Source organism: Amphiprion ocellaris, chromosome 11, assembly GCF_022539595.1.
Source record: "Amphiprion ocellaris isolate individual 3 ecotype Okinawa chromosome 11, ASM2253959v1, whole genome shotgun sequence".
In the NCBI taxonomy this organism is placed as follows: domain Eukaryota; kingdom Metazoa; phylum Chordata; class Actinopteri; family Pomacentridae; genus Amphiprion; species Amphiprion ocellaris.
Genome location: NC_072776.1, coordinates 7171685 through 7198417, shown reverse-complemented (window position 1 = coordinate 7198417; position 26733 = coordinate 7171685). Strand labels below are relative to the sequence as shown.

Below are 26733 nucleotides of genomic sequence, written 5' to 3'. Positions count from 1 at the left end.
CTTTCTTCTTGTTCCTGAGCTTGAAAAAGAAACACAATCCAAAGACAGGGTTGTTTTCTGATATCAAAATAGAGTAATTTATTTGAGACACTGAATGACTTCAACAGTTTATCTTGGAAACAGGTGACAGCACCCTGGATCAGGGCGCAAGAGAGATAGTAGCTGTCACAGCACTTATTCCATATTGGGCTCCATAGCATGCCAAGAATGGCCACCGACCCACAGCCCACATGTCAGTCTGACACAGACGATAATGGCTCTCAGCGAAAAGAAAAAGAAGTCCAAAAATAATGAAACACCCATTAGCATCCAATTGTGACATTAAAAAGAGAGAGAAAAAAAGACAAAAATAAAACATTGGACCTTCACTTTCAGCAAAATCTGAACATTTGCTGAATCCATCAATACAAAAAGTGCACTTCATGTTGCCTTAGCAGAAATATACTAAAAGTGAAAGGGACCAGAGAAAGAAAAAAAGGCAAATCAAAGTGGTGGCAGGTTAGTTTGAAGCTACTGTCTTTAACTTTAGATCCCAGTAAGCAGAAACAGGCAAACATACTGCACACTGTTGAAGCCCAGCCCACAACGCAGGCATTTCAGATCTGACCAAAGCTGATCAGCTGGCAACATTAAGACCGATTGTAGCTCCTTTTTTTATTCTTTTTTTTCTTCCTTTTTTAAAGCAACAGCAGGACTTTTGCATGAACTCCACCTTCTGGTCAAAATGTGATCTGAATTTTCAGTAGACTGATCAGAGGAAAGTGCCAAAGAGGAACCATGGTAATGCTCATCAAGCTGCAGTAACCATCCTCGCTTAGATCTGCACGATACTCTTAGTTGGTTCTGTGATCTCCTGCTTCATAAACGGACTTAAAACCGTAGACCAAGCAGGAGACTGATGACTGCTAACTCCCATATTGTCGATGAGATAATTCCCTGAATGGAGGTAATGGCGTCCACATTTCTTCCATGGCTTTCTGTGACCAATAGAGGAAAGCGACGTTGCTCAACACAACTGTCTGGATGCCATTTGTGACTCAGTAGGAAAAAAAAAAGAAGAAGCTCGATGCATTGGATATGATTGGCCAAGTTCAGAGAGAATGTTTTAAAAGAAGCTGACGAGACATGCACTTCATTTAAAAAGTGGTCTTGTCACGCATTAACAGCAAAGATGTGACAGCTCTAGCCACTGAAGGATGGCCCCTACAGGATGGCAATAAAGTGTACTGTATATAAACATATATACACAGTATATAAGTCTGTGTATTAATCTAATTTACATATCTTTACATTCTTTAAATTTACATCCAGAAAGGGAGAAAATTCTCTTTGTAAACCACACTTTTCACATCTTGTCCACAAAATGACGTTTTCTAATCTCAAGTGAACTGAGCAGGTCATTTTGGGATGCTAGGACTATTTCTTGGCATGTTTTCCTTTTGTTGACCTGATGTTAAAAATGAGCTAAGAACTACCTTGTAGCGGCACATTCAGTTTGACTTTCAAAAGTCCATCTGTGGAAAATAGACAAAAAAAAGCAAGAAGTTTCTTGAAACAAACTATTCTCCACTGAGTAGAAGTTAAGCACCCTGTCCACAGACAATAGCAGTGCTTCAGTATTGACGTTACCTCAGTTCATTTGGACATGAAGTGACATTTCCTCAGAGGAATTTTTAATCCACAACCTCTCCTTGACAATCTGTTGCCTGTTACAGCCAAACACCCGTGTGCCTTTAACACTTTTCTCTTAATATAACTCAACTCATTGTGTGTGTTTCCACCCCTACAACCCGGTAACAGCTGGACCAGTGGTCCGTGGGGATGACAGCACCTCCTCATTAGGAACCTTTTAATACATGGATGCACCCAGGAGGTTGTGTCCAGTCTTGGGGATCTCTCAGCCAGCTTCTATTATGTCCATATATCATCAAACACACATCAACAGACTGTAAGGTGCGCTGAATTCAGTTGGTGGTCGAGCCGCTGCAGTCATCTGGTTTTACTCCTGTGAGGGTTGTTTCAGTTCACCTTTACAGCCCTTCTTGAGCAATGACAGTGTGTTTGCTGATGTCAGAAGAAGGCAATTTCTGCACATTCCAGGATTCATCAAAGTCTCAAGTCAGTTATTTTCGGAGATCAAGGACACACACCTGGAATGAAGAGAATTGAGGAGCATTGAAAAAAAAAATTTCAAGCAACATGTCTGCTATTTTATTAATTATTCTCAAAAGAGTACTTTTGTACCACATTAAAGAACGCAAATAAAAACAGGGCTTACCGAGCCATCTGATGCACTGGCACCAACTTTGTCCCCGGTGCTGTTCCAGCACACCTCAAAAATACCACCCGTACCCCTGTAGCTGTGCACTAAGGCTCCAGTCTGAAACAGCAGCACAAACAAATAAATGAGCCACTCAAGAGTTTGTAATCCCACCGTACCTGCTGTCCTTTGTTGTTCTGACACTTACCGTGGTGTTCCAAATGTGGACACACTTATCGAAGGAGCCGCTGGCTAGGTGTTTGCCATCGGGGCTAAAGGCCACGCTGTAGACAGGTTCTTGGTGCTTGGTGAGTGTATGAATACAAACACCTCTTTCAACATCCCACAGCCGCACTGTCGAGTCAAAAGATGCACTGCGTGGAAAACACAATATGCCACAAAATCAGATACTTAGGCAGCACTAAAGCTTCCTAATCACTTGCTTTTTCAGTAAACACTCATTTCTAACTGGCTTTCAATAGCATATCGAACTTAATTATCATGCTGAGAATGGAAACAACACATCTTTAGAAGCTACTTATTTTTATCATCGTCGTTTTCAAAAGTCTTGTTCACAGCTAATATGTGAAACTCAAACATAAAACATCTTCAAATTCAATTAGTGCTTCTTTAATTAGAAAACAACAAAGAAGGTCACATATTCACATCATGTGAAAAAAAGAAACTGTTGGCTTTTTTATAAAGTGACAATCTGAGTATCTGTAACCATAAATCTAACACTTCGTTGAAAAAAAGATAAAGATTCAAAAAGAGGCTGATATTAATTAGCACCTCTTCCTCACCAAGGTAGAAATAGGGCTCAATCCCCAAGGGTTCAGCAAATAAAACAAACTTCAAAGGATGGGAGAACACGTATGCATGGACTGTTTTCTGTGGTATTTATATAATAGTGTGAAGTTGCTTCAAAGCTCTTGCAGTAATGGAAGTTTTATTTTCAGTGTGAATTATAGGCAGGTGTACTGGGTTGTCAGTATGGACTCTAAATTCCTGTGGTACCTGAAGTGGAACATTTACACATGCATGCACATCTGGGTCAGGGGGAAGTGCTGTGGGCCACTGACCATTACTAGCACTGGGATTTTGCCAGGAACATGGCTTCTCCTGAATGTAAAGCTTTGACCCGTTGCCAGTCGCAGTTATACACGCGTGCACATCATCATATGTGCAGTTTGGTTTAAGCGCACAAACTTCTCTCATAATCCAGCAGTGTGGGGATCTGCCTTGTGTGGTGCTGAATGTGAGCTATGTGTAAGCAATTTCCTACCTGGCAAGCATGATGTTGGAGTTGGGGTTACTTGTGCTGGGGCCTGTGGGGCTCCATTTGATAGTGTAGATTTCTTTGCTATGAGCCTGGAGGTCATGGACACAGGACTCCTGCTTCATACTCCAAATCTGTGTGCGAGAGAACGGCAACGAACGAAATGCGAGTGAATACAAATCGCCTCTGATGTTTGTTTTCTTTAACCTGGAAGACTGAGAGGACTAGTCTTACCTTTAAGGTCATGTCATCTGAGCAGGAGGCAAGCAGCATACCTGATGGATCCCACTTAATGGCATTAACTTCATTCTGCAAAACACAACCCTCATTAGCATGACTGTCAAGGGAGGGAGCAAGGTAAAAAGCAACAGGGAAAATCTGCTCACCGTGTGACCCTGGAAGGTCTTGAGGGGCCGGTCGCTGCCAAGGCGACATACGTGGATGCACATGTCTGTGCTGCAGGAGGCAAACGTGGTGTTGTTCTGCCAGTCGACATCCAGTGCTGGGGCTGTGGGATATTTTAATGCACAGGTTCACACTCGATATGGGCTAGGAGATGAGGTTTGTGAACTCATTTTGCATCCTATTTGTTATTTCAGTGCTGAATTTAGCGTCCTGGATCAATTTACCTGAGTGAAAAGGAAACTGCTGCTTGGCCTCTCCCGTGTGTGCATCCCAAATGATTGTCGTCTGGAAAATGAAGACGCGTTTCAAAGCATGAGTGCAACATTTCTCCACAAATCATTCCACAAAACATCATATATTAACAACAGAAGTCACTAGCTAACTTAGTATGTACATCTTTAATTTTTTCAGTGAAAACACAGAATTTTGTGTATTTTATTGTGCTTTACATTTTAAAGCACAATAAAATACATAATATCAACAGTTACTGTCTCCGTAGCACAAAGCGTAATTCAACTCCATAATAATCATGTACTCAATTACATTTTAAACATTAAATAATATATATGAGAAAACAGACATTTAATAGACTACAATGGGAGGCAGGACAAAAAAATGCATGCTTCTCTCCCTGTCTGTGTCTTAACATGATCTTATTCGGAAGATTCACTGATAGGAAGACAGTATGTAGTTTATGAATATCAGGGAAATGATAAGTCACAGATTTACTCTCTGGCTGCTGATCAAAACATCCCTTGAACTGGTAAAAGAAAAAAAAAACATCAGGACACTATTACTGAAAGATCTTTATGAAGTACCTTATCTACGCCAGCGCTGAGAATACAGTTCCCCTTCTTGTTCCACTTGAGTGCAAATATGGGCCCTTTGTGCTGCCCCAAGGTGCTTGCCAGATTTCCTAACGGATAAGAATTTCAGAGATCTTTCTTAAAATTGTCACAAAGAGTGTTAAACAATGCCACAAGCCTACTGACCAACCAACAAATGTATGGCAATGATGGAGGACATACCATCTTTTGTCCATATCCGGGCAAATCCATCATACGAGCCCGTTGCCAGGAGAGTCCCATCGCTCTGTCAGACACAAAGATAGCAGAACTGTTAAGTGAGTGTTCTTAAGCTGCAGTCTGCTAACAACATGGTAAAGGTAGTAGAAGGGAGATGCGGGTGGACGATGTGAAACCTACATTCCAGTCTAGTGAGGTGACGTCTTTGTTGCTGGGGACGTCCTGACCACCTTCTCGGATACAGTGGCGCAGCACCAGTTGGGTGGAGTTGGAGTTATTATTCTCGTTCAGGTTCCAGATCCTGGCAGTGGAGTCCCCCGAGCTGAGCAGAATACCAACAGAGGGGGTCAAAGGATTGTTGGAATATAAGCTGTCAACTGTGGTTCTTACGAAGCCATATATCTTACAAATCCATACCGCAGTGTGAGCCCTATATAGTATGACTCATGCAGAATGAATTAAGATCCGTTTCAGCGCAGACAGAGACTCACCCCGAGGCCAACAGATCGCTGACAGGGTTCCAGGCACAGATGAACACCTCAGACTCGTGGCCTCGCAGCACTGTGGCTTTACTGGCTGGAATCTCAACATCTACATCCATCTCCATTGGCTCACTGTGGTTATCTGCACAGAGTGGACGCACATATTTATGTACACATCGACACACATTTACCTGTCAGCAAGCTCAGGTCTAGTGAAAATAGGCTTTAGATAAATCTACCACCTCAGAATGTTTACTGTTGATAGAAGTGAATGCCTACTTTAAATAACAGGAAGCGGGCAAAGAAAATCAATGATGTGTTTTGCTGGAATATGCTAGTGTTATTACCATTTATCTCAGTCTGAAGAGACTGACCTATTTGGCACGCATTCAATTATGCACAGTATAACGAGAACTCAGTCACAGTGAATGATCTAGCTTTAAGATTATGTAAACTCTCATCTAAAGTCATTCTAGCCTTAAAATGCTCACTCTAACTTTATTCACAGCTCTCCCCCTGCTCCCATCCATGCCTCAGAATTAACTTCCAAGTGAGAAATGCTGACACAAACATCCACTCCTCTTCTCCTTTTTTAGAGCAACACCTGATCTGCACCTCTCTGGTTTCGCTCACAGAAAGAGGCTTAACATCTACAAAAGTTATCACACTCTGAAAAATCAAAAGGCTGTGGAGTCAAACTGCACAATAATTTTGACATATTGTCTGAGGAAGAAAAAAAACTTTGGACTTGGTGGGTGTATTAATCCAGCTTGTGACAACACAGAGCCAAAACGCAGCACAGAGGAGTACTTTCTGCCTGTCGTGTCTTGAAATGTTATTCCTGTTCCAAGTGAAGATTCATATATTAGTGCTGATGTAAAAAGGTTTTGAAACATTAATGTAGCTGTTGCATGCTATATCACTTGACAAAACTGAGCAATGCCAAGAGTCAACACTATATTTTGTCTGTTTGAGTTAAAAGTAGGGTAACCAAAACTGGTTAGTATTAAAAATGCTGCAATGAAAACAAGTGTCTTCTTTCGAACTGGAACGTTCATTAATTTCATTCTGGACCCTTTTAGCCCCAAAGCATTCTTTATATTCTAAGAAATTTAGCTTTCTTAAGACCTGCAAGTCGAAAAAATTTGAATTTTTCACTGCAAAATGTAGCCTTGTTTGCCACTTTCTGTTCACCCCTTTTCATTACCATTTTATCACATACAAGGACTATGTCAGGTCCCACTGTGAGATAACTAGGACATGCATAATTAGAAATTTGAACTTACTCATGTTGTGAGTACCGTTCTCTTCCCCATTGACAGTGGGTTCTCCATTCTTTGGTGCATTTGACTGGTTTCCCGAGGTTGAAGCTGCTATGGTACAGGCAGCCTGCTGTTGTGCTAGCTTGTCACGGAAGGCCTGCTGCCGCGTCTGCACCACGTCTGGCATCACTGCGTCAATGAGCGACAGCGACTCAATCGGTCGACCATCAAAGACTGTGCCATCCTGTCATCAAAACAGTGGTTAGAAACACATGAGGGGATGTGACTTTTAATTAGTGACTTCTCTAGCATTACGCTCCCTGATAATCATGAATCATAGAGGTGAAGAGTGTTTCCTAATTAATTCTACAAACATCCGTGTTTCTTCTAGAATAAGGACGGCTAAAATGCGAAAAGCACTTGTAGTTACTCTAGAGTGTCAACACAGAGATCAAAGTCTGTCTTTGTATCATTAGGCAACAGAAAACATCTGTGGGAGTCAGTAACAGCAGGTCCCTGCCCTCACCTCATTAATGCTGATTTCTGCCTCCACATACTGAAGCCCTTTCTGCAGGATGGAGATGAGGGCTGCAGGGGGCACTAGTGTTCCATTGATGTTAGATTGGCTAATGTGGCTCTCAATGCCAAAGGTGAATGCTGAGTGGGAAAAACCTGAAAACAAAACACCATTCACATTCATTAATGGGAGAGTGCCAAGCACAAGATGTGCACAAACAAAACACAAATATTCAAAGAAAAGTCTTGTCTGATCCAAACAAAGCTAGCAGTAACTGAATACAACAACTGAATGGCATAACAAGTGTGACATCTGAGAGTATAATAAGGCATGCCAATGTCTATGCTGGCCTCTCAGACCTGCTTGTGGCTTGTTCTCTGCCAGATGGCTTCAGACATAGTCTCAATAAACAGTAATAAAAACAGCAGCTAGGATTTCAATCGCTGATCCAAATCCTGAGGATCCAGATCCCAAGAATGAATAGCATGTGGACATCTCAGAAGCAAGGCAATATTCTGTACAAGGTACTCGCATTCCAGTGTAGAAAGGGCTATTTATTCAATATCTCCGTGTAAGTGAGCATGCAGAGTTTGGCCATGCATAACATAAAAACAATCAAGTTAGGTGCTTTGTCTTAATAAACTGTTAATGCATTCTCTAAGGTGTGCCCAGTTAACAAATCCCTCTGATTAAAAAAAGAAAAAAGAAAAAAACATTTGTGAGACAAACCTGACTCTTGGAGGTATCTGTAGACCAAGAAGTTCACTTCGTCACTGGTAATACTCATCTTAGCCCACTGAAAGGGAGGAGGTATGATGGAAGGCTGAGCTCACTCCTGAAAATAATCAAAAATGGGAGCTGAGATTAACATTTAGGTCTGTGGTCTCCCATATGACATTTACAAAGCAGTTTTATATTGATCCATATGGCATTTAAAAAATAATATCCCTATCACATTCAAGCAAATGTAGATACCAATGCTGCACACAGCACCATCTGCCCTGATCTTCGCTTAGCGGCAGGCACATGCAAGCACACAAACACACACACAGGACAGCCTTGACTTTGTTAATTCATGCTCACTAGGGTCTTGTCCATTGCTGCATGATTCCTGCCTTTGATGTCAGTGTCTGTGTTACTTAACCTGTAAATCCATGTTTACTTCTGAATTTAAGTATTTACAGACACTCTTGTGTCTATATCCATTTGGCTTCAATTATGAACTGAATGGTGTCTTCCCTTGGTGACCCAGTCAGAAAGAGCGCTGATAAAACAGCAAGGACATTAAATGCAAATCCACTGCCCAGTTAGTGAATTATAAAAAAAGAGCAAGAGGCTGATGAATCACATTAGGTGGTCCAACCCTTCCTTTAGAGTTATTTTCAACAAATAGAGGTGTTTAACGGTGCTTATGTTAACATTTCAATTGAAACTATCTCAAAACTGAAGGGAGCTAAAGAAACAAAAAAGGCAATTATGTTTTGAATCCCATCAAGTTTTTGTCCTCAGGCTGATGAACAGTGCAAGAATACTACAGTGTTCATAATTTCCCAATGGCTCACACATACGCTTTATGAAAGCATGGTAAATGGAGCTGGAAGAACACCGTGTATACGCCCACATCCACAATGTATACACATGCAAATGTTTAGTACATACATCAAGAAAGAGAATGTCTATAAGCAGACAACAAAGCAAAGGCACTGAACTGAAATGTGAGAGTGAGTCAGGACATACACGTATATAACCATTTCCTGCTCTCCCACTGGGAGGTAAAAGGACAGGCATTTTGCTGAGAACACAAAGAGAAATACAGGGGTGGTGTCAGGTATGAAGACTGCATGGCTGTTCAACTTTCATTCCCAACACTGTCCAGGCCCACTCAAGATTCCCTTTGGTAGCATAGCAACAAGAGAGATCGAGCAAAATAGAGAATGGTGTTGTCCCAATTACCAGTGGGCATACAGCCAGAGGGTTGAACATGTTACTCAACATGAATTATTCACTCTTTCACCTTGGTATATTCTTTCAAATGGAGTCTACCTTTATTGTACTACCGCAGACATGCAAAGGACTGGAATTATAAGTACTATGTAACTAGTGCAGCCAGTTTTTTTAACATCTACGCATACTCTTTAGTTATACCTGGAATAAATATGATCCTGCAAAAAAACACAACATGATGTTATAGAAGCGCTAGTAAACATAAATACTACTTCATTATCACTTACATCAAATCACACTAAAGGTTAAAGCTCTTTCCCTCTTCTCCCAAAGACAAAACACCACCAAACTTGTCTACCTTAGCCACTGTACTCTGTTTTGACCACATCCAGCATGTTTCTATTTAGCTAATTAGCTTATATATGGGACTAGAAAGAGTTAGCCACATCAAAGCAAAGCAGTCGCTGCTCCCAGGGCCACTACAGCTACATACCAAACAACTGGAAACATAATTAACAGGCAGCCTGTAGGGGCTCAGGTCCCATCAGTGCAGAGCAGTAGCAATAATCCCTCTATCAGATGGGCCCATGATGCCACCATCCATTACACAACTCCCTAGGCATTAAAGTCTCCTTTGACCAAACAATAGGCCTTCCAGGAAACCAGACAGTATGCTAACCTCTGCAATAGTTTATCCACTGAAGTGATAAACGGAGTCAAAGTTCCTCCTCACCACAAATTACAGCCTCCAAAATAACTACAGAATGAAACTATCACTTCTTGAAGAGCTTCAGTGAAAACTCAGTTATGAAGGCAGGATTTATTGTAGGACTGTCTGACTAGCTTGATATGTGTTAGTTAAGCTAATTGTACTTATTTAAAAAATGTCAACTGAGTGTAGGTATGTGTGATTTTGTGAGAAATTCAACTTAAGTTTTACAAAAACATTGCATGACAATCAAGTTTACTAAAACGTTATACACAGAAGATGCAAAGATGATATGTGTGAGCATTTGAGTACATCAAATCAAGAAGACTATGGACATAATGCTGGTAACCTCAAAGCCTCACATAGCAACTAATTCACATGGCTTAGGCTGCTAAAGCAATATGAATCATACCACACTTTGTGAAGGTAAATGAGATATTCTGTGATTAACGGAACGATTCAGTCTTGCATACCCCAACCTGAAAATGTCTAGCAGCTTAACTATATTCATGCCAACAAAACACCAAACACTAATATCTAAGCAACTGAGGAACAAGACTAGCTATGCATTATATGCACCACATAAATTCATTTCCATTCGTTTATCATCACTCGGTGTGTATTTCAGGTAAACAAAGAGGAATTCTCTTGTTCAATGAGGCCAATAAGCTGTTCAATGTTGGACACTAGAGTCACACAGCTGCAGCATTTAGTAACTCAATTAGTTGATCAGCAGACTATAAATTAGTTTATAGGCAACTATTTTTTTTTCCATCATAAAATGTTCTCTATCATTTTCTACTATTGTGACTATTTGGTTAATTTGGTCTAAATTTCTAACTTTGGCAACATTGTCAAGGATATGTGAAACTATTTTACAATCAGTGACACACAAGCATTGTACACAACCTAAAAATGGACAAGAATTACTGTTCCTTTATTACCGTTGATCTACTAAAGATGTTCTTTTTTTTTTAACTTGTGCAACAGTACATCTCATAACATACAGTAATACAGTATCGCCTATATCAAATCTGCATACATATCAGGGGCAGTACTAAGATTGAATGATTAATTGACTTCAAACTGAAATCACAATATGAAACTTATGTCTATTGGTACATAAGCTGCTGTAACAATGTAAATTTCCCCTGGCGTGGAGAGAAATAAAGGACTTATCTACAAATTATAAAATCGCAATGGCTGCAATTTAGGATATAAATTATGCAGTGCGTCCAACCCTGTGTTTAAACTATCGTGTCAGTTGCTTTACAAATTCATGCTGTTCTCCTTGTGTGGCAGTCATGCTTTTGATGGTATATCGTTTAGTAATGTCCCATAACTTGCTTTAAAATCTGCTACAAAATGACTGTTGAAATGAAGCAAGACTTTAATAAATTTAAATCACACCATCTGTTGAGAAAATTGCAATGAGATTTGTTTCCCTAAATCATCCAACCCTTTGTGTGCAGCTGCAAGCGTGGCATACAAGTTTTAAGTGACATGTCATTAGGACATTCAATGCGCATGTAGAAAATGAGCAATGTAAAGTTTGACTACTAGATGTGGGGTACCATTACATTTAGTTCTCAGGGCTGTTGCACACATTTGCATGCTGCTGTGCTCTACAAAATTCTAACAACCGAGTCACTCTGCGGTGTTCTGCACTACATGTTTATCAGCTCACTTTGTTTTCTACGCAAGTGTGGGTGAAATTTGCATGGCATACAAATAAATCTGCTTGCTGTTAAAGATCGCATCACTCCTTTCATAGTCCTCTCACTGGTGTAAGCCGTCATTCTCTCAAATTGCAAATTACGGTAAATGAATGGCTTGTCAATCACAGTCAATCCATCAATGACAATAAACAGAAAAAGTATTTTTTTTTATATGTCACAACAGAATCAGTGCCAAACCAAGGAACAAAGATGACACAATTGAAGTATAAAACTAAAGTGTGAACAATTAACAGTTACTGAAGGCAGATTTGTGTATATTTAGTGAGAAGTTATTGGTTTAAAATGTTTTCACTTAGTGGTCTCCTGGAGTTCATCAAAACTGAGTAGAAATTAAAACGTCACACCCAGTATTAGGTGTAATGAGTGCTGTATTATTACTGCACTGTCGAATCACATGAACACATTTTTTCACTGGAATATTATCAATTTCTAACACAAAACTGCGAAAAAACAATAGTGAACAAAGTGGCAAATAAAACAGGTCAATGATGAGAATCCCTGCTGAGGACATCACACTAATTAGGGTTAACTGTAGGATGTTTACTGCACTCTTGAGGAAATTACTTAACAATGTACACTACACCATCTTGCCAGGGAAATACTTGCACCTGAATGCTTTATTGTCAAATCCAGTATAACTACTACATACTGTAATACCACACATATTTCAACTGCTTCTGGGTCAAATGCATTTAAATACATTTAATTTTCAATCAACTCTATCTACATTTGCAACTCACACCACTGCAATTCCTGCAATTCCAAGCATGGACTTGTGTAACTGCATGGATTGAGCATTGGGCTGAAAGCACCATCACTTCTAAGTGCACAGCAGTACTGTGGTTGGATGCATACAGTGTAGTAATTGACACAAGATTTTAGCTTTTGCCAACGTGCTGCTTTCACTACACGCTTCATTTATTCAATTTGTACGACTGCTTTACATTCAAACCATCTATTATCGTACATAATGTAAATGTGCAAAGGTTCCAGTTGATTTGAGCCTGAAGCATAACAGCTTTTCAAAGAGTTTATGCCTTATATTGCACATCAAAAGGAACACCAAAGTGTTCTATACTTTTAGAAAAGGTCTCAAAATCATTCTGAAAGTGTTTTTATAAACAGGCATGACCAACATACTTGACAATTCAGAGACAAACAGAACTTGCTGTCTAAAAGCAATCTGAGAGAGGGGGGCTTAAAGAATGATGCAAAGGTTATGCGTGAGATAAGAAAATCCTGTAACTGAGCGACATTACTTGGACGTGAGATTCAAACTGTGATCACAAGTGCATGCGAATGAAAACGGGTCAAATGTATTTATTAAATGCAACATTTGAGTTAAAGCCACTAAATGCAGTCCACTGAATGCAAATTTTTAAAAAGAAAAGGGTAGACCATCATGTCCCTAACATTTTTTTCCAACTGTAGTGAATACACAATGTATTGTAATTTGTACATTTGGGCATTTCTGTTATCCTAAAATGGAATCTCATAAACAAAACACATGAATTATCAATAGAGATAAAGAAATAAGAGAATGTTACTATCGTGGTTGTAACAACCACGCCACTGCAAATAACTCGCATAACTTGCACAGCCAACTGAACAGGGTGTATCATGTGAAATCATTCACCCATCATTAAAAAACAAACAGAATGCTCTCTGAACATAAACATTTGACTGCAGAAATAATACAGCAAAGAGAAACACATAGCCAGTCATCTCCTACACATGCAGGTTTTAGAAGAATGATGTTAAAAACCTGCATACCACGGACCCCATTTTCTCCTGAACAGTCACCTCCTGACAGATGTGCAAACAAGACCTGGAAACAGCAGCCATTTTCTCTTGAACTGCTCTGCTGAGTAAAACCCGCCTTTGAAGCTTCTGGTTGGGCTGCAGTCTCGATGGGGGAGGGGAGTGGGAGCGAGAGAGTGGGGGAGGGGAATTACAGAGGGGGGATGGTGGAGGGACAGGGTGGTAAATAATGATCCCCACACAGGTAATCACAACAACCATTTGTGCATTGTCCTTTGCCTCTCTCAGTGAGTCACTAAGTGACAGCCAATGTAGGTCGACAAACAGTGGGGGATGGTAGCCTTCAGTCTCTAGGGGAAACACTTCTCCCACACTTCCTATGGGTGGCAACACTTTTAATGTTTACCAGGGGCGGCCAACCATGTGCCAAGAGAGACGGTCTGCAGGTTTTCATTCCAACCAAAGACTCCACCTACTGATTAACACTCCTTTAGAGGAGAATAACTCACACGTGAAATTACCTGCTGAGGTAATCAGTTGGAATGAAAACCCACAGACTGCAAGCTCTCCTTGGAACATGGTTGGCCACCGCTGGAACCAGTAGGCCTAACCTACTGGGTCTTTCAGCAGTTAACAATGAAAAAGGTCATCGGGGGTAACACTTTAGTGGGGGCATTTGGTGCAACGTATGCAAACATGAAACGATCATATGATCCTCACACAAATTCCACTGGGACAAATCTTTGATGTCCTCCTAGATAGATTTGCGGCAATGAGAGTCCGAGGTGTGCATTTTTCTATTGTCATAGAGAATTACACATGCACAAACGCCACTAACAAGTATGCGTTTCATTTTCTCCTTGGGAAATGAATGGGGGATGGTGACAGCCTGCAAGAATCACTGAAACATTCATCATGATCTTTTCCAATTGGGAGCGTTAAGACCTAAGATCCACCCTCATACTGAACTCGTTAACATCAAATGAAAATGACAACTCCCACTTGTCTATTGATGCCATTTAGTATTCTCTGTAGAAACCAAAAGATACCAGCAGTGTAATATTGTTCAAAGAAGGGAACAAACTCTGGGTATTTTCTTTATTGATGTGGACAGTACATTATGTGCATAAAAGGAGCGAAACATCCCTATCAATTACATTAATGAGTGGTATGTACGACTTGAAAGAAAAAAACCTGTAAAACAGGCCAAAAAAAGGAATCTAAAAATCACAGAAAGAGGGTTAAATGACTGCTCATTGCTTCTACTATTCTCCCATTCAAAATAATTAAATTCAAAATCTGAACATAGAACTGACAGTAAAATTAAATACATGTAAATGAGACTATGCATCTATCTAACTGCACTACATAATCATTACCTGCTGTGTAGTCTCGCTGCTTCTTATAAGCCTTAAAAGTAATGGATGTATTATTCTAACTGTTCTTCCAGGGTAGTATTTCATCCTGTACATGCAGCAACATGCCCACACTAGTGCAGATTCTTGCCATTTTTCCAAGTCAATGATATTTCTGGTCACAGCATCAGGTAACCTTAATCACAGATGTCACAATTTAGAATACACTCGTGAGAGTCTGTGCTGGAATAGTTAAATCGTCATTTTGGCAGAGACAGAAGCCCCATTTTGTAGAGTATGAGAAATGACTGCATGTATTAAAGCATTTCTATTTCAGCCAAAATATAGCATGCGGAAGAAAATGAATCTAATTATGGTCAAGCTACACAGAAAAGACAGTTTACCAGTAACCACGTTATTGTATGTCACCACTTTGTCTGATTTTGTGCCTTAATCCGGTTTTTCCAGAGACTTGGTTTCATATATGCATGTAAGCACACAAGGAATCGGTTGCTGTGGGGCATGCATGTGTACTGTACATAGCTGTGTGGGGGTGGGTGTCAAACAAGTACTTTGTGTGGAGGAGATAGTGGGACATGGAATGCTTTTTTGATGCGAGGAGAAGCGCACATATATACAAAATACTATCTCTATCTTTTTATAATGTTACTCTAAAGGATAAAGCAGGAAACCAGCTTCACAGATATGTTAAAAGTCATTTGAAAGTTGTGGCTTAGACAATCAATAACAATCCTTCATTTGAAAATATGGCCTTGCAATTATATCACCTAACATGGAGATATAAACAATGTACAAGATGTCTCTATTTTAACCCATCAAGCTCTCTGAATGAACAACAACACATCTGCTGACAAATGAAATTCACTGTACAACAAATAGAAGTTTGTATAATGATGTGGTTTCAAATCTAGGTCAGTGCATACTAACTTTATGCTGCGTGACACGATAAAGACCCACATGTTCCTGTAAACTGCATTGGAAATCAAGAGTAAATTATCTGTATATTTGAACAAAAACAACTAAATGAATAATGAAGACAACATCTGGCAGTCTTCTCGCTGTGTTCGGCATAGTGTAATTGGGGTCATTGTCTCCACTACTAACAGGAATTCTAAGTAGTTTCATCATTACAGGAATGTACAGTATGTCTAACAAGCTTTTATGTAAGCACTTTTCGCTCATAAGTAAAAGCAACACCTGTATAATTCTTCTGATTTTTATTCAACAGAGTAAAGACATATTTCTGCATTTCCTGAACTGTAAGAAAGAAATATGTGTCCTTCATATTGTAACAGTCAACAAAGAGACCTCAGCCAAGCATTTCTTTTTTTCAACAAGATGAGGATTGCACAAATAAGCTGTAAACACTGAGACACACCAGTGTGGGCAATACAAGTGTTGCTATGGTGACCACAAGATCTTGCTTCTCTGTCAACAGCTGCTCATGCCACCCTAAATACCCCCCACTCTCCTTGAGCTTTCCTTCCATCCGACATCAGGGTCAAACAAACAAGGCAGACAAGTGCGCTGAAATACTGATCTTCATTCCAAGCCATCCCTTGGCTGTTATTCTACCCAGCATTTACACAGTGCGACACTATTACTACACACCCAAGACTTCCCTTCGTAGTGTGTGTGTGTCCTCTACAAAGCATCTACCCCGCTGAGCAACTGACTGCACACATAGAATAGAAGTTTAGGACTCTTTGAAATTTCTTCTTGTAACTACAGAAAGAATTCTGAGTGTACATATGTCTTATGAGGCTGCACCGCTTTAAACCAGACCATGAAAATACGTGCCACTGTAGACAATCATAGGATACCAATGCCACATTTTAACTGAAGTATATTTATTCTGTCTCTGGCCCATTATTGGCCCCGCTTTACAACAAACAATTGAAATGCATTTCTGAGACACACAGAGGCTAATGTAAAACACAAGGACCATAAGTATTGTCTTCTTTTAAATTTCCTGTAATAAAAACCGATCTTTTAATATTTCATGGGGCACTGGTAAAGCAAGACTACATGATTTTTTAAGAAATTATTAATCAGCTCTGTAATTATATACAACTGCAAACGTAAGCGTAGAATCTGGATTACATGATCGTGTTTAACCACTGTTCAACACTGACAGGGCCACTCTTTAGCATGACGTTTCACACTGCAAGGAGTAGGAAATTACAAACTACTCAGCAGTAAACAGTAAACTTTCACTGTCATTTCCCACATGGTCATTTCATTTCCAGACCAGTGAGCTTAAAACCACAATTCATGATCTTTCCTCAAATCAGCATTTTCCACTACATGTCTGGGAAAACTGTAGACAGATAATGAATGACAACATAAAAAACAGACCCACAAAAAGGAATCCTGCAAAGTTTTCAATGCCTCGTACACAAACATAAACATGTGTGCATCTCTCTGAGTCACTCTGTTTATTTCCATTCAGAGCCAAGGCTGTGTACAAACATAGTATTTCTTTCCACTGCACACAGATCAAAAAGCTAGTGGACTGTGAGGAGGTATTCACTGAATTTGACAAAAAGCGTATTTGATTAGTATCGCTAAATCCACCTTCTAAATGTCAGTTTAGTAGCATGCAATGATGCTTTATGATGTGAGAAGAGGTTTGCTATTGTGCACAGCAGATTACAGATATACAGTCAATTCTGAACCACCAAAATGACAAATGAAATTTGTCCTGCTTATTGATTTACAACATTGCCGACAATGAACACATTTAAAAGCTAAAAAAATAACGGGTGTGCAAGATATCATGTCCTACCACATCAGAAGGTAAACAGACTTAAAACTGGTCTGAACCGTTACACTCTGAGGTTGAGTACAAGACTTGCCATCACAGAGAGGGGTGAGACGGTAGTGGTTTAGGTGCAAGGATAATGAACAATGGCATACACCTCAGAAAGCCTCTCCTGAAGGGCACTGTGTGGCACTAATCTGTACACACCAAAACTGACGTGAATCTGTTCACAGAATTCAAGAAGAATACATCAGTTGTTTGTTTTATATTTACACACTGTCATCAAAATGTTCACATTGGTAGGCTAACGCAGCAACAGCGTATCACATGAGCTGGGGAGCTCCCTGGCTACCTTCGGCTGCATGTAGTCTGCCAATATACAACATTGTGCATGTGTCTTATTTGAGACTTTTTTTCATAGTTTGGTCTTAAGTATGATGGAGTTTCAATGGTACTGCCACAGACTACCAAATTCCTGATAATGTGACATCCCTCACCTGTTAAAGTACATATCTATATTACCCATAAAGCCCTGCCTATGTTTTGTTTCACCATCTTGTGATAACAGCCAGCGATATTAAAAATGTATAGCTTTTACAGTCTTAACACCTGACCTAACATACTCATGAAATCAATATTGTAGCACTGTCTCAATTAAAAAGCTGCAATCTATAGAGAAGTATTACATTAACATAGCAAGAAATCACACACATATGTCTCTCAGAGTTGTTAAGTGGGACGAGCTATATTGGTGTACCCTGGTTCCGAAAATAAAAGTCCAATCTTCCTCTACACAGGCAATGTTGGTGACTGACAGTAGGACCACTTTTATAGCTTGTGTGGGCATGAGACTCTTAAACTGAATCATCAGTACCTAACATGAACAACTCAAACACAGAATATTTAGTTTTTTAATAAAAATTCAAAAAGGTGAGCATAAAATTCTGTTGAGGCGGAAGCTAGAGCTTAAGCTGGTGACAAAATCTTGTGATTTTAGTATTATTTAGACATGACAAGTGTGAATCCATCTTAAGATTTTTGTCACAATGTGATTTTGAGAGCAGATAAATATCTAATCTACCAGACAGTGTGGATATCCATGCCCTACATCATGTTACACAAAATTCAATAGAAAAAAAAATATCCCTTGGTTTTGTAGTTATGATGCAAATCTGCGTTACAGTATGTGAGGTTGGTATGTTTTATAAGTACATACTTTCCTTCCCTGTAACAAAAAACACCAGATAAGCTTAAGTGTCTGAATCAGAAAATACAATATAACCTTTAAGAAAAGAAGTGTCTAACTCTGACAGGCATGTGCTTGCACAACTTCCTGAACAGTCATCTACCAGCAGTAACAGCATTTCCACACACCTTCCTTCTGAAAAAACGAGTTAAAAACACTTGGCAGACACACTTAGATGGTGGTAACAAAGCTCATAATCTTTTTCAACATTACCTATTGTCAATATTAACAAATTAAATTATCCAAGTAGTACATACTGACCTTGGGAATAAAATGCTTTTGTCTGATTATAGACTCACTTTTATCCTTGCTTAAAGTGAGTAATTATAATAAAAATATATGCAAAGTCTTTAAGAAATAGAATAGACTCATTCACAACAGAAATTATATTAGACACAATGGCATAAGGACTGGAGTGGTTGTTAAATAGTTAAATGTTTAACACACCCTTAAGGGCATGTGAATTTGTCCCACTTCATTTCATTGAAACACAAACAAGGACAGAGTTAAGGCACCACAGACACCAGTTCACATAATGACAAACAGCACCACCTTAAATCCAAAATATATCCAAATAAATAGCCATTGCTTTCAACTAGCCAGTACTTGTATGGGCGTCATTTCAGAGTAGCCAGTAGTCTGCCAGTTGGCTAGTAGCCCATGGACACTCTGTGTCTCTTCTGGAGGGAGAGAATGGCTCACCTCCCCCCATGGCCTATCATAAATAAATACTGCTACAGAAATATTTGGACAGCCCAATACAGAGATTTGCAGCACCACAAGGCTGACACGGGCTTTCTCAGGGACTTCCTTGCCCTACTTATGAGCAAAGGATACATTTCTGTTTTGAACACAATCTAACACAATGCACTATGGATTGTCTGTTGTCTCCTCAGTGCCTCAGTTGTCTGTTGCACAGCAGTTATATTGCAATGACTTATCAAAAATTTATTTAAAATAAAACAAGGATAACATTAAACCATGATATGAATGAACCAAGGCTCTTCATAAATTGTAGGCCATCAGTATCTTTTTAAAGCCGAGACCACACATAGTGCTGAAACCATATACAGTAAGTTTCATCTCAAATCCTGAGACAGACAATAACCTGTGGGTTAACAAGATTATATGGTTATGCTCTCTGAGGACTCTGTACAAAGGTAACTCTGTCCATCTATTTAAACATAAAATCAAAACAAAGATTATAAAACATGCCATGAATAAAGTGTTAACTAGTAATGATTCAAAGACTGTGAAAAATGTAATTTTACACCCTCTTCCAGAACTAACAATGACAAATGGTAAGGCCTTATGACACTAACGCAAACATATTTACTAATCAATAGACGTAAAACATTATGATGTCTGAAACAAACTCCTATTGTTCTGTTAATAGGTGGCACTAAACCTGTTTTTGTAATGACTGCAATTAGGGTTCACTGCAAGTTCTCAACTCTGGGAACAAAACTGCTAGACAAACCACTGTGGTTGATATCAATAAATAAATGCTTACAATCATTAATTTGTACAACTGATTTTGTAATACAATAAAAAAAAAAGCATATATTTATCATTCAAATATGGGAGGGTGGAAATCAAATGCTCAGTCTGTAATGATCTATTCAAATATAAAAGTTCCCACACCGAATTTGAAGATTTACCCACATTTTACAAAATAGTAAGCTATATTGTGAAAGCACAAAAGGCTGCTCGCTGTACTCCAGGGGAAGTGCAAAAACGGTGGACAAAGGTAAAGCTGTTTGCAGACTGGAAAATTAAGCTTAAATGTAACATTACCAATGCAACTGAAGTCACCTGATTGCTTAAAAAGTCAACAGCAAACAGAGCATCAGTTTAGGCTAGATGGGGAGAGTTCACATTCATCAAATCATTTTTTGTTCTAATAGGTTTATTATTATTGGTCTAAACTGTTGTTTTTCTAAGTCAAGCCAATTACATAATCACATCGTCATGACAACCCCACGGGTAGGACTACACATGATAATCTGGTATTATTTCCCAAAGAAATTGTACAAAACTCAACATATATAGAAATCTAGTGGTGTCTCCATGGTGTGGACATGAGTAAAGGGAAGGAGGTGTCATTGAGCTTATGACCTGGAACTAACAACTGAAAACCAAATCCAGTCTTGCCAAAGACGTTCTCACCAATGCAGCCATTGGATTTCAATAGCTAAACAACACTGACTCATACTGTGAATAAACAACATAAAACTCCCACTCACCACTAGATCAATTGGAAAATGGGGTCATCACTTTGCTATTAATTATTTGGGCTGATGAAGTAGAATCAGGTTAAGGCGGTGTTCAAACGGCAGTGTGTTTTCACTGTTTACTGTCATCTGCACCCAACTCATGCCTTGTATTAATAGTGATAGTAAACACTTTGATTCTCTGAGGATAAGCAAGACATCTTAATTGTGACTGTGCATGCTGTATCCATTATCCCACGAACAAAGGAGAACAGCCAGGTCTACTTCAATGGCAATAAAAAGAATTTAGAGGTCACACAGCAATTCTTAATCTCTCTGTGGAGAGAAACTGTTTTTATTAAGTGTTATGCAGGCATGTTGTCAACAGCTTCGTGGTAGGCAAGCTTTCTATTTAGAAATACTTACTTCTGCTGTGCTCTTAGACAGCAGTACCTTACAAAAAAGTCTGCAGCAGCTTAACGTAGTTATACAGTAACATGAACTGTCCCTTGAAAGTGGTGGCAATGTCTAGTACAGTTGAATGGCTCTCCCCTCCCCCACACATGCGCTTCCTAAGTCTGCATGGCAATATAAATATGTATCATTCATATTTAGGCTTAAACAAAATGACTTAAAATGGAACTTAGCGTGTTGGTGGATCATTTATTTTGCCATTGAGAGCAAAGTAGGCAGTAATTATTCATCAAAAACGGGACAACCTTCAACCTCTGAAACTTATTGCATTTTGTAAAGTAGTAGTCCACCGTTCAGCTACACAAGGTTCAAACATGAGAATGGAAAACCACAGTATCACCGAAAAAGTAGGTTGTTCGGATAAAGAGGGAAAATTAAAAGACGCAAGCAGGAATTTCAACACACGTGTGGAGTCAATGGGTGACTAAGCTGCGTGCCGGCAAACCTCTTAATCAACGCCGTAATCACCCATTTCTGAAAGTCATTATCCTCTTCGCATTAAAACCACACACAAACAAAGCAAAGCCAAGCAGCCTGATCGCAGTGCAGTCTTAAAAAAAAAAAAGAAAAACATGCCACTCGACCTTTTACGGGCTTACCTTTTATTGTGAGAGTGAACTCGTGGTGTCCGCCGCCACCTCTTCCTCTTCCACAAGGAGAGAACCTCCAACTTCAGCAAGCTAGCGACGACTTTCCTCCCATTTTGATTATCGTCATATTTCAAGTTCCTACCGCGAGTGTGTGACTCACTGATGCTAACAAAAGCGTGCTCGGTCGGGACGCGCTCGCAAACTGGCGGTAAAGTTGGATTTAAGACCCCCTCTTTTTCTCAGTTAGCGTGGCTGAGGCTGCGGGGCTACTCTGTGGAGTTTCACCGCTCACTGAGAAAAGGACGTAAAGAGACAGCAGCGAGGCGCTGAACGGCAGCGGCGGAGAGACGTAGACGGAGAATGGGAGAGAGAGGGGAGGAGGAGGAGGTGGTGGCGGCGGCGAAGAGTGAGGGCTAACTGACCTTAAACCTGAATATTGACAACAAAACCGAGCGTACGGGTTAATTAATTAGTCAACTAAACCCACTGACCGCTCTCACACCGCGTGCATCTCGCTGCCCTAGTTAGCTAGAGACAGGCTAATTTGCGCTAGCATACATACAGACAGACGTCCTCCAACGGCTGCCTCAGCGGCCACTTAACTACTGTACGTTTGATAAAATGTGTACACAAAGCAGAGCGAGGTTCATATTTCACCCCAAAATACACATTTGTGTGAATGCGGCCGAAACGGGACACTCGAGAAAAACTGCGCCAAAAAATACACAAAATAATAAAAGACGTATTATCGGTGTGCTATCTAGTTTTGGTACAAGCAGTGTGTGTGTGCTGAGACTACAGTTTGACGTGATGCCTCTCTGGCCCCTGAGCCGCCTCCCCCCCCACCCACCCACCCCGGACTATTTTTCGCCTGCCCGGTCACACAGCGGTTGATTAATTCTCCTTTCGCCTTGCTCAGTCATTCAGATTTGGAAAGTAAATAACAAGTTGACATCAGTGTGACACATTCCTTTGGTTACCGTACAGACGGCAGTATGTGCGCACCACGTATTTCCCCTGCATAACCTGCTGCTCTACCGTATGCTTTTAACTGCACAGCAAACACAGAAGAAAGAGAGCATATAATGTTAAATCTAAGAAAAGAGAAAACAGAATTTTGCAGGAAAATAATGCTTAATAGTGTTATTCCATCTGGAATCATTTGAGGCCTTTTACTCAACCAATTCTAATTTTCTTGAAACTTTTTTAAATCATAAACTATATTTAAAATAACATCTGCAAAAAATTAGATCAATATATAAAGGAGTTTACCATATATATGCAGTGCTTAACAAATTTATTAGGCTGCCCTAAATTAACAATATTGCTGATTACCAAAGTCATTTTTAATTTTTCTGTGATGGTTAATCCACCCGTATCTGCCAACTCTGATCAAAATGATATCTTTAATGCTAAAATTGAATTATTGATGAAATCCTGTCATGCAAAATATTAAGATTTTTGGTTAATATATGTGAATAAGGACTAATTGTTGTTCCAGTTTGTTATTTGCATAATAAATAACAGTTTTTAATTTGAAACAAGTTTTTGACAGATTTCTAAAATATTTGTGTTTTCTCATTGTTATGACAGGTGGTCTAATAAATTTGTTAAGTTCTGTATATATATTAAATTTCCCATCAACCCGCTTTCAGCACATTTTTGCAGTCACTGAAATCTAATTCTGTCTTTGAACGACTATCTCAAGAAACATTTCAAGACAAAAGTTAAATTTTCACTGCTATTTTTCCTCCTTTCAACGACTTACCGTCTGCAGTGTTAGACAAGTAGATGAAGCAGTCTATGACTATATTGAATTATGAAACATGGCAGCAAAAAAGATGGTTAATTATATGTATTTGAATGTCACAATAATACAAAACAAAGCATATAGATTACTTTTAAATATGAAATGATTGCTCGCAAAAATGAAAATAAAGTTATTTTTGTTTAACTTTTACAACCGACTGAGCAGAAATGACTAGTTGTACACGAGTTCTGGAGTTTTATAACGGTTTTCTCAAATACAACTGAAGAATTTCTTCTTTAAATATGTGCATAATTTCCATTTATAACCCCACATTGTAGGCATAAACCTTGGTTTGGTGGAGGCATTTCGTGAATGTAAAAATGGCAATACCGTTAAGGACAATGAGGTCTTCTCTTTTGTTCTTTTTCTCAAAATCTAGGAGTTTTATTAACAAGGAAAGGATATTTTGTAAACTAATTCCGCTATTGGTAGACTAAATTCTTAATTTGGACCATTTCCAGGTAATCAAACAGTAAGAAATGTACTAGATAGATAAACGGATTATCAACTTTGTCGATAATCATTTCCAATATAAAGCATTTTTCAGATTATTTGTAGTCTGTATGTGTGTCTGATTTACCGGCCACCAGCACATTTCACATAACGTTCTCCTTCCCTTCCACTATATACCACCTGAACTGTTTTCATAATCCCCCTGACGACAAGAAACAACAACCACCCCCAGGCTGGCTACCTACCACACCCAAAATTTCATGTTTTGCTGAGGATTTGAATTCTCCAGCAAGGCAGTGTGTCAGTTTTCTTCAGTGACTTATCTATTTTGATTACCATGCTCATCTCCTTGAATGCAAATGTTTCATCAAAACTGCTCTCCGGTCACTATTTTGAAGGAAACTTTTGTCACATATTTGGTTTACCTTTGTCCAAGACAATTGTGATTGGTTTAAAGAAATATAACTAAAAGCCAGAGCCTTTTTTTCCCTCCATTCTGTGCTGCAGAGTGGTCTGGCTGTGCAAGACAACTCTATCTGTAGTCACTCAAAGGCCTCGAGAATGTTCCGCCCATAGCACTATCTGATTAGTCACACGTCATGAGTGAGGACACTTGAGGATAAATGCTGAATATGTCTCTTTTAATTAAACACATATGAAATGTGTTTGAACCAAGGTTTTGTATTGGAGTTTGTGGTATTCTAATTAATGAGGAGTTATATATTGTTTTTTGGTGCCCTTGATTACTTATAATCAGCAGCGTCCCTTGTAAAATTGCATCAGTTGACCCCTAAAATACATAATATATGCTTTTTTTTTTTCTTGAAAATGCAGATATGAAGAATCTTTTTTGACTTCTTGCTGGGAATTAAAATGTGCCTTTCTGTTGGCGCCTGCAAAGAATTTAGAAAATTCAGAAGACCTGATTGTCCTCGCATAATGTAGAATTTGAAAATGCAGTAACATGAGACTATAGGAAATAACCTAAAAACAGTAAAAAAAAAAAAAATGAAAAAGCAACCACAGTTATATCACTAGTCATTGGTTGCACCAAAGGATATAAAGCATCTTGAAGATCTGATGAGGTCTTTGAAGTCAGCATTGAGTAGCACAGTAAGGAAAGTCCCCTTTTTAGATTATGACAGGATTACAGTAATACTTGTTTTGGAGAAAGTATGATGGTAACTGCTGATAAAATTTCATTTTGAGTAAAAAATCTTTTACTTACAGTTATCATCTTATTAATCGTTTGGATGTTGTGCCTCTACAGGTCACAGATATATGACTTAACTATTTGTGCTGGGGGTTTTATCAAGCCATGTTACTCCTTCACGCAGGCAGAAGGAACTGTGTAATGGATGGGGAAACTTTCCCATGATGACCGTCAGTTAGCTACCACATTTACTGCCCCACTACCCGTAGGTAATACACTCAGTCAAGAGGACTGAGGCCAAGTCAGTCTGTTTGCCTGGTTGTTTTATAGTCACATTGAAAAAAAGCCCCTGGGCTGGTCAATCACTGCACAGAAGATAGGACTATATGTGGCATTTGATATATCCTTGGTGCCTTCGGATTCTCAGTAGGGTTACACAAGTTACACAATATATTAAATGGCACCTATGGGTACATCAGTGAGCCTATAATGACGGCCCAGGCTGAGAAGACTTCACACAGGAAATGTAGAGATGATACTTCTACACCTATTTATCCAAAGTAAAGATCAAACCAAGAATTTGTTTGTCTCACTTAATTCTGTCTGTGGCACTTGACTCCAAACCTATTAATTCATATGGAAAATTTCACTCTTTAAAATGTACATTATTTATTTAGATGATTTATTATTTAACTGTAGCCTACAGTTGTTTTCAGGATTCAAGATTCAAGACCTTTATTTATCACAAACACAATTATATACAGTCTAATGCACAGTGAAATGCATTGGGCACCTGTTCCAGACCGAAACAATAAGCGTAATAAGATCATCATTAGGAATATGTCAGCCTGTACATCAGACGTCTTTTTACCATTTCAGGAACAGTAAGGGATGGTGGCACAAAGGAATAAGATATAGTTGGCTTTTAATACACAGACAGTACTCACATGATGAAATCCTTGTTGGTTTTGTTCATTTCTTGGAAGGTGAAGACAATAAAGAAACTATCAAACATCACCAGCCATCTCTATTAATTTCCTGGATGTAATACTAAGCCTATAAATTAGCAAATATCACCTCATAACTTTGCCTACTGCAGGATATTATCTTTTTCTGTTCCTTCATTTCTTGGAGTTTAATCATCACAGGAGGCATTTACATTTTGGAATGCAAGCTGGCTGTTAAATTCTGAATTAGAGACAATGAAAATAAATGCAGACAGTTCACAGAGGATATGCAGATGTCAGTCAGTCAGTCTCTGATGTGCATGT

The 26733-nt window shown here is 39.1% G+C and overlaps 1 protein-coding gene across 1 annotated transcript; it reads right to left on the bottom strand.

Annotated features, from left to right (window-relative positions):
- Nucleotides 1–50: 50 nt before the first annotated feature.
- Nucleotides 51–22845, bottom strand: tbl1x (transducin beta like 1 X-linked). The gene is made up of 15 exons (XM_023299593.3): nt 22056–22845; nt 7960–8065; nt 7240–7385; nt 6738–6957; nt 5461–5593; nt 5150–5291; nt 4973–5036; nt 4763–4860; nt 4169–4229; nt 3926–4047; nt 3774–3848; nt 3546–3673; nt 2469–2634; nt 2279–2380; nt 51–2150 (listed from the first exon to the last, which is right to left on the bottom strand). The coding sequence occupies exons 2-15, from the start codon at nt 8015–8017 to the stop codon at nt 2124–2126; spliced, it is 1542 nt and encodes a 513-aa protein (XP_023155361.1). The 5' UTR covers nt 8018–8065; nt 22056–22845; the 3' UTR covers nt 51–2123.
- Between the last annotated feature and the right edge of the window lie 3888 nt (nt 22846–26733).

Excerpts from the sequence above, each read along its gene's own strand:
- tbl1x (XM_023299593.3), bottom strand. The coding sequence starts at position 8,017 with ATGAGTATTACCAGTGACGAAGTGAACTTCTTGGTCTACAGATACCTC. Across the intron at positions 7,386-7,959 it reads CAGATACCTCCAAGAGTCAG|GTTTTTCCCACTCAGCATTC; the intron begins GTTTGTCTCACA and ends TTTTGTTTTCAG. Across the intron at positions 5,594-6,737 it reads GAACGGTACTCACAACATGA|ATAACCACAGTGAGCCAATG; the intron begins GTAAGTTCAAAT and ends CACTCTGTGCAG.